At 43.7% G+C, this 8,986-nt stretch overlaps 1 protein-coding gene across 4 annotated transcripts in view; it reads left to right on the plus strand.

Moving 5' to 3' along the window:
• The window catches only part of LEF1 (lymphoid enhancer binding factor 1), a 120,586-nt gene that overhangs the window by 101,562 nt on the left and 10,038 nt on the right, over window positions 1-8,986 (plus strand). For 3 of the 4 annotated variants that reach the window (XM_007452143.1, XM_007452145.1, XM_007452146.1), the window contains 2 exons: window positions 2,398-2,446; window positions 3,112-3,152. In XM_007452143.1, coding sequence (XP_007452205.1) covers window positions 2,398-2,446; window positions 3,112-3,146 — 84 coding nt within the window. In that variant the 3' untranslated portion in view covers window positions 3,147-3,152. The remainder of the gene's footprint in view (window positions 1-2,397; window positions 2,447-3,111; window positions 3,153-8,986) is intronic. The other variant, XM_007452144.1, reaches the window with a different exon arrangement.

Here is an 8,986-nt window from a genome sequence, read left to right on the forward strand (position 1 = left end):
TTTTTTTGCTGTACGCGGGCCTCTCACTGCTGCGGCCTCTCCCATTGTGGAGCACAGGCTCCGGACGCGCAGGCCCAGCGGCCATGGCCCATGGGCCCAGCCGCTCCGCGGCACGCGGGATCCTCCCGGACCGGGGCACGAACCCGTGTCCCCTGCATCGGCAGGCGGACTCTCAACCACTGCGCCACCAGGGAAGCCCTGCGCAACTTTTAAGGGAAATTGTTTGCGTAACTTGATTTTAGGATCTCTTTGAATGAAGGGGAAGCCCAGCTTTGCTACTTAAAATGTTTATAACAATCAAAATAAGCCTATTAATTACTAAGGCAAACAGAAGTCAGTCAAGTGGTATCACTTTAGCTAAAGATATTACAGTATTCTTAAAATAAGAGTACAGGAATACAGTCTAAATAAGATGCATGCCCTACATCTTAGCATTTCATTGTCAGAATGATATCCTGATGCTCACTACAATCATATTAAATATATATCTCAATGATTTAATATCAAGTTGTCCTATTCTATGGCATCATAGATTTTATAACTTCAGTTTGTTTTTATAACTTTCATTTTTTATAACTGGTTTTCATAAATCAGTGCACATATTTTCTTAGGTGTATTATTTATATTATTAGAGCTTTAAAATGTAGTGCTTAAAACCCAAGTACTATATATGATTTTAATGAAAATTTTATATGTGTTTGCTACACATGAATTTTGTTTTTGTGTTAAGCTGACATGAATACATCCAAACTCCTTAGGTCCTTTTGTCTACCATAAATGTAAGTTCTCTTGAAGCACTGATGTATACCTAGAATACAGTACAGGTTATTTCACAAAGCAACATCAGTCCGACATGTCAGGGCACGGTCGCATGTTCTAGGCATGTGCTAGGCATGTGCTGGGTGGCAGAGATGTGCTGAGACTCGGGCGGTGCTCGTGTGAGCCGATAGCCATGTGGCTGAGGGGTCCAGGGTCACAGCCCATCCTGACACCTGTGCGGAGTTACGTTATGGTGGTGAGCCCTGCCTGGGGCTGATGTCGGGGGGCGGGGAGAGAAGGGTCCTGGACAAGATGACACCTGAGGTGAGTCTTAAAGGGCAAATGGGAGCTAGGAGAAGGTGAGGAAGAAGGCTCCAGACACAGGAAACAACCTTACTGCACTTTCTGGAAACCACAGTCGTTGCATTTGAAAGGGAGATAGCAGATGCCGCTGAGAAGCACGCTCTCCCTTCGGCCACTCCCCTCCCGGAGCACCTTAATCTTCTGAAAGAAGACTCCATTATTTTTGATATGCCATTTCCCCAGGTCACTAATATCTGTCGCTTGCCGTAGTGTTTGTGAGGATAGTTTCAGTCAACCTTCTAAAGATATAAAGCCTCAGTGGTCGGGTCATGTGACATGAAGAAAAACTATCTCGAGGTGCATACAAATAGATACTTTTATATATTCATACAATATACTCAATATAATCTTATGGTTTTATTTTTTGTGCATGTGATTATTACAGCAGACATAAGATAGAGATACTGGATGTGATATGTGTCCTATGACACTTATTTGAAAAGACCATCCTAATCCAGGTTGGTCATTTACTATTCATATAAATCAAATATATGCCGTGTCTATGCCCTATTACAAATATGTTTTGAGGGGAAAGTAATTATGAAGAAAAACAGAAAATTAAACTACTATCAGAGGGACCTAAAATTATAAATTTGTGATTAAGATGATTTTGAAATGTATTTTAAATTGCAAGCATATTCACGTTATTGTGTTTGTTTTAGGAAGCAGGGTCCTTAACTGCCATAAAAAAGTCTTTAAAATTACCTTCTAAGTTTTCTTAGGTTCTATCTGTCTTCTTCTACTACTACTTCTACTTCTGTCTTCTACTACTTCTACTACTGTCTTCAGTTACATCTTGTCTGTGCCATGGGAGCTGAGGGCCCTCAGTTAACATTGTGGATTTTTAATTAGACGGTGGAATTCACAGCGAGGAAGATTTATCATCAACACTACCGGAAGTGGGTCCTAAGTGTGGTGCTTAGCAGTAAAAGGAGGGCCTCCTTATTAAGTGGGCTTTCCTTGAAGGTGGGCGGGGGGCAGAGGGGTCTGTGGCCACAGCCCTAGGACATCATCATCCTGTGTGTGTGTCTGTGTACGACCACTGCTTACGTCAGTACAGTACTGATGACATTAAATGCAAAGCTACAGAGACAGAGGTCACAGATGAGAATTTCTTTCTCTTGCCCTGTTTCTAGGTACAGATGGTAAAGAGAGAGAGATAATGAGGCATCTTGATCTTTTGGTTGACCGCCTGCTGGTCCTTTTGTATCACGTTCATCCATGTGTTGTTCACAGTACCGTCTATAACATGAACATGTGCCTGTCTTCTTCCAGGGTAAGAAAAAGAAGAGGAAGAGAGAGAAACTACAGGAATCTACATCAGGTAGGCGCCATGTGACTTTCCAGCCAATTCTCATGCTTCTGACAAGCACCTTTTAAAGTAGTCCGCATCTGTCTACACGCTGCTTTATTCTTCAGCTATAACATATGATTCTTGAACTCTGCTTTTCTTCCTGAGATTCTTTAAAAATGTTTGAAAGACCTTTCTTTTAAATGTGACTATGTGAAGGTACACCTAAAAAGCTCTTGCAAACCCTGTCACCTGGATTCCTGGTTGTTACCTGTGGTTGTTTTGAAGGTTTCGGTTTTGCTTTTGTTGTCTGTGTTCTCTTTTCTTTAACACTTCTGTTCTTCTATTTGCAAAACTCCTTACAATACAGTTTTCTACGATGACTCTCTGATATGCTACCTTATATGCCCTTGAGAATCTTTTCTATGGTTTGGGGTTATTTAAAAATATAAAACACGATGATAGGGTTTATCTTTCGTGTACATTAATTCAAGGCATCAATCAGTGAGGTCCAGTTTATTTCCCCTTTTCTTTCATAAAAGATAAGGCCTCTACTTGTACGGCACAAATAAAACTGGCTGGTATAAGAACCACAAAAAATAAAGCAAACAGGTCCACATTATATTGTAGCTACTACGTATTTGGAATGTACAAAAACCTCTTCAATAAAAATTTGTTAAAGACACAATTTTCTGCAGGTACAGGTCCAAGAATGACAGCTGCCTACATCTGAAACATGGTAAGAACGACTCTCTGGTCCTACTGCTGACATAAGTTATAAACAGAGGCACTTGCTTGTGAATCTTCTTGCTTATACTGATGCCATTCAGCATTGCTCCTTTAAAGAGGAAAGGCCACCAAAATCAAATTAGTGCTTTAAAACATCTGATGGTTTTTATACCGGCTATGGATTTGCAATATAGTATGTGTCTCTCTCTTCTCTTCTTCCCCTTTTTGCCCCTTTAATCTTTCTCTGTTCCCTTTCCCCTAACTCTCGTCAGCCATTCCTTACTGACCAGTGGCAAATCTGCCTGCTTCAGAAACAAACAAGTAACAAACCCCGGCAAAATGCCATCTTACTCTGCAAACCCAGGGCTGCATTGGAGGAGCTCAGGCTGGCCCAGGACCTGGAAGGTTTTGTGGTATAGAGACTTTTTCTCAGTTGAGATGATATGTAGAGGCTTAAAAAGTAATATATTTGTTTCTAGTGAGAAAGAGAGGGATGCTTCGTTTTTTTCTGTTATTTAAAAATGTGGCATGGGGACTTATTAACTGTATTCTATCAAGTTCTTTATTGGTAACCATTGCTAGATCTCACTCTCATCTTTATAGGTGATATTTATTTCATTTCTTTTTATTGTAGTTATTTGACTTTTGACCACTTGACCACCATCCCTGACGGGAACCTGGCTTTGTAAATTGCCTAAGTCTTTGCTAGGCTTTGAATTCACAGTGTGTCTACACTGTGACAGTTCTTCTCAGAGGCGCTCCCTTTGATTCTATTCTCTCTAGGAACCCACATCCCAGTCCCATCAGCTCTATCTTTTGGGTCTGTCTCGAGTCTTTCCTCTCACACTCAGCAATTTCACAGCCCCAGATCAGGTGCTCAGACTTTCCATCTGGATTATTGTAATAAGCCTTTGGATAATTTTCCTGCTTCCAGACTTCCTTTCTGCCAGTTCATCCTCTGTGTTGCTCCCAGAGGGATCTGCTGAAACACAAACGGATTGTGTCACTTCCCAACTTAAAAACGGTCAATGCTCCCCACTGTCTGAGGGACGCAGTGCAGACCACGTCAGTGTGGATCTGCGTCTCCCCTGTCCTGGGGGTTGCACTCTCTGACCCGCCGCACCTCCAACCATGCGTCTTGGGCTCAGTCCAAACAAAATTATTTGCCGTCCCTGAGACAGATGGAGGCTGCTGCACGTGCTGTCCCTGTGCTTGGGAAGGCCCGTTTCCTCTGCCTGAGGGTGGTGTTTCTTAGGAGAAGAGCATTAGCCTGCGGGTCACTTCATTCTTGACTAGAACCAGATGACCGCTTAATCTTTCAGAACTTAATTTTGGTGCTCAAATTTCAGCGGACTTTCCCAGGGGAATCTGCAGAGATTTGGGTACCAAATAGGTATGAATTGCACATCAGCCGTTTGCCCCGGCAATCTGCTTGAGCTTTTAAATCTTAATTTTCCTCCGCTGTAAAATGGGAACAGTAACCGCCACCCGCTAGGGTTCTTTGTTTATCATATGTGGCCTCCCTCCCTCCCTAGATGCCACCCCAAAGACCTAATGCAGCTGCCTTCTCCTCTGTGAAACTTTCCTCATCTTTATTCACGTTCCCCAGATTCTTCAAAATGTCATCATTGTTGTTCTATGATATCAAAAGTCTTCTAAACTAGCGCTGAGTGGTAGGCTTTTCTCCAGCTGAAAAGAAGATCAGCCCTTCATACAGGTGACCAAACAAGGTATCAGAAAAATAATATCACAGATGATGTTCATATTTAATTCAACTTAACGGCTATTAATTGAGGACCTCTTCTGAGCTGGCCCCCAGCTTGGTTATAGGAGCACAGGCTCTGCCCCCAGGTGCTCAGGGCATCATAGTTTAGAAGTAATTTTAGTAGCAAGCACAGGCTCTTGTATTTCTTCTTTGCGTTTTTTTTAGAAGAATATTGTCCTTTTAATGGCTAAACACTTAGGTATGGACAGCAGCCCTTTTTATGCTCTGCCTCGAAACAGAAAACCCTGATAAGCATACCGGGCTAAGGACCAACATTCGCTGATTTTACACTGTCCTCTGTTTGCACCAAAATCTTTAATGCTATTTCTATTAAAAATCATGCAAAAATGTATTTCTCTGCTTCATACTTTGATATTTGGTTTTGTAGCCCTAATGATTCACCTTATACAGTATTTTAGATTAGACGATTAGGCTGAATGCATTTTTGTCCTAGAATGTATCCCAAATATCTCTTTTTAAAATAGTGTTACAGTGATCATGGTGTTTTCTTGTCACTTACTTGTTTCTCTAAAGGTCAAGGTGTGTCCCCTCTGCCCTGTCCCAGAAAAACACAACAAAGTCTCCCCCTCTCCCCGCAAGAAAAAAATTTTCACCAGCGACCAGTGAGGCTCCCGTCGGCTGGGCTGCACTTAATCAGAGTCTCCAGTGTTCCTCTCCCCTCTCGTTGCTGGATCAGTCATGCAGCCTTTGAAGTTCTGTCCTCCCCACTATCCTGTTGTAGAGAGCGGCACTGGCAGTCATCTGATAAGAATTACTAAGCAGAGAGAAGGTCAGATTTGCATTCATAAAGATTTCCGCAAATTAGGAATGATACTATCCCTACCGTTTCCCCATCCCTTTCTTTGTTTTAGGAATTCAGAAACTTCTACCTGTGTAGTAGTTGACTTGTTTAGTCATTATTCCGCATTTATTGAGCACTTTATAAATGCCAGTTAGTTAGCTCCATAATACTGGAAATACAGTATCGAACAAGGCTCAGAAGATCCCCGCTCTGCACTGCTTACATCTCGGGGAGAGCAGTTGATTTAAAGCAAACAGGAAAGTGTAAGTGCTATAATAAAAATAAGACAGGGAGTGACTTGAGGGTCGGCTTTGGCTTGAAGATCATGAAAGGCCCTTCTGAGGAGGTGACACTCAGTAATAACCAGTTGTTTTCCCTGGAGGGTACTGTGTGCATTGTTCTAAATGAAAGACCAGGCCAACAGAGCACCCTGTTGTGGAAAGAGCTTAGACTAGACTAGAAGTGAGGCCACACGGGCTCTCACATTAGCCCTCCCTGTGCTGTATGGCCTAGGGCAGTAGGTTTAAGCTGGAGACTGGTTCCTCCGCACAAGTGAAAGGGGCGCTTTGCTGGCCTCTACGCTCCCGGCCGCATCAGGTCCCAACGTCCTGGTCTGCTTTGTGCTTCCGCGGGCTGCACTGCCTCCCAGTGTTAGTAAAGGGACTCGGGTCTCTTTTTTGTTTACTAATTTGTCGTCCTCATTCTAGGTCTGAGTGGCTCTGTATAACTATAAGGCACCTGTGTGACCTTGAAAACGACTTGTCCACGATGTGCTTGCTCTTCAATTCCTGTATAGATCACTTCCTGCCTACCCTCCCCCTCCACAGGATGAGTGCCCAGAAGCACTGCCTCTAGCCTGGGGCTTTGCTTCTCCACTGATGCCAGTCATGTGGCTCCTTGTTTGCCAGACTCCAGTCCCCCTAGTGCTGGCTCCACCTTATAAAAAAGCCGAAGACAGATGAAATGTTTGATTAGACTTGCTCCTGCACATAGTGTCTGTGAAAGCTCACAGGACTTTCTTTCAGTTCTGAAGGGAAGTTCTGAAGTCATGGCCCTCCCTGCAGGAAGGTAAAGCTAACGGAGCGCAGTGCCAGACAGGGAGGATGCCGTTGACTCCAACGTGAAGAGATTTTTGAGAGGGTTTCTTTCTGCACAGCGAAACTTAACATTTATCCTGCTGCCCTTAAAGGAAATTCCTATTAGATCACTGAGCTTAGACAATCCCTGATTTAGCTCAAATGCTAGGGAACTCTCATTACTCTGAACTAGAGTGGGACAGCGGACTATAAGGAAAAGACCCCACCCATCGGGAAAAGACTCCTCTGTGAACAAAAAAGCCCTCTGAAAACTTGTTTCTGTTCCTTGAAAGACATGAGTTTCACTTAATACTTCCTCATTTCCCAGTGGTGGGAAATGCCATTGCAGTGGCTTCATATACCCAGCTGTGTCCCCATCTCCCTGTGAGTTTCTACTTTTGTGTATTCTGTAAGAATATTCACTCTGGTGAAATCAAGTTGAAACAAAGAAATTAGCATTAACCCAGTCTCAACACCTTGCAGCAGACTTTAGGATTATTGGAAACGGGATCCTTAAAAGACATTCCTCCAAGTTGGAGGTGATCCCCAAGCTGTGGGATCATTCAGGAAATCCAGATTCATCCTTAGCCTTCTTAAACTAACTTGCCACTCGTGGGAGCTGGAAGCCCAGGGCCTCAGGCAGCGAGACTTACACACGTTCTCCTGTGCAGGCCAGTATCATAAAATGCCAATTTGTTTGTTTATTCATTCTGCCAACATCCAGTGAGGCCTGCTCCTGCAAGTCAGGAACTGCTCTAGGCAGTGGGGTTACTTGCTAAACGGACCCTGTCCGTTACCAGAGGAGCTCCCAGTTTAAGAAGATGCAGACGTACAAATGGATAATTATAAAATAATACGTTTTATGCTACCAAGGAAGTGCATACAGTGCAGTGTGTAAAAAACAAAGATGACGGAAATCAGAGCGAGCTCAAGGAAGGCCTCCTGCAGTAGGTTACACTTGCGTGTCCAGTCATGGGGGAATGCTTGAGTTTGATAGAACAATGATCGAGTTGCTTTCTTTGAGTTTCCGGTATTTTGGTGCCCGTTTCATTTGGAATATGTAACGTCAAGGGTTTGTCAGAAGTCAGAGATTATCATCAAATACTGAATTTCCCTTTCTTCCTGACTTAATCAAGATTCATAAAGAATTAAAGAAGCAGAGAATTAGAATTTTTGAAAAGCTGGAGAGAATTATCATTCTGAGTTTACTAACTTAAAAACAACTTTACAGGTTGGTTTACTAATATTTACTTTAGCAAAACATAAAAAGTCCACTATCTTGAAGTTATATAGATTGAAAAGATATTCTTATGATATTTCAGTGTATTTCATTTGATTATATAACGTCAAGGGTCTAGTTTAAAAGTAGAAACAAGCTATCTTTTTTTTTTTTTTTTTTTTTTTTTTTTTTTCCCAGGCTCCGGACGAGCAGGCTCAACGGCCATGGCTCACGGGCCCAGCCGCTCCACAGCACGTGGGATCCTCCCAGACCGGGGCACGAACCCGTATCCCCTGCATCGGCAGGCGGACTCTCAACCACTGCGCCACCAGGGAAGCCCCAAGCTATCTTTTTTTAAAAAGCAAAAAGTCTCTGGTTAAACGCACCCAGAGATACATACAGGCACTCACATACAGACATACTTCTGTACACTATGATTTTAGCCTTGGCATAATCTTCAGCTTGTACACTTGCTGAAACGAGAAATTAGCATATATATATATATTTTTTTTCCTTGCGTTACGCGGGCCTCTCACTGTTGTGGCCTCTCCCACTTGCGGAGCACAGGCTCCGGACGCGCAGGCTCAGCGGCCATGGCTCACGGGCCCAGCCGCTCCGCGGCATGTGGGATCTTCCCGAAACGGGGCACGAACCCGCGTCTCCTGCATCGGCAGGCGGACTCCCAAGCACTGCGCCACCAGGGAAGCCCGCATATATTTTTTACTAAATAAAAACATTCGCCTTTATTTCCCTGGTGCCAAGAGGTGTGTGGGAGAAGTAATTTCTAGTATAGTATAGAATGCAATAGTTAATTGTGCAGTGCTTGGATTTACATCTTAAAAAAAAATTGTCTCTAGGGCTTCCCTGGTGGCGCAGTGGTTGAGAGTCCGCCTGCCGATGCAGGAGACGCGGGTTCGTGCCCCGTTTCGGGAAGATCCCACATGCCGCGGAGCGGCTGGGGCCCGCGCGCCACGCCGCCTGG

The sequence above is a fragment of the Lipotes vexillifer genome, unplaced genomic scaffold (assembly GCF_000442215.2).
Source record: "Lipotes vexillifer unplaced genomic scaffold, Lipotes_vexillifer_v1.1 scaffold22, whole genome shotgun sequence".
Taxonomy (NCBI): domain Eukaryota; kingdom Metazoa; phylum Chordata; class Mammalia; order Artiodactyla; family Lipotidae; genus Lipotes; species Lipotes vexillifer.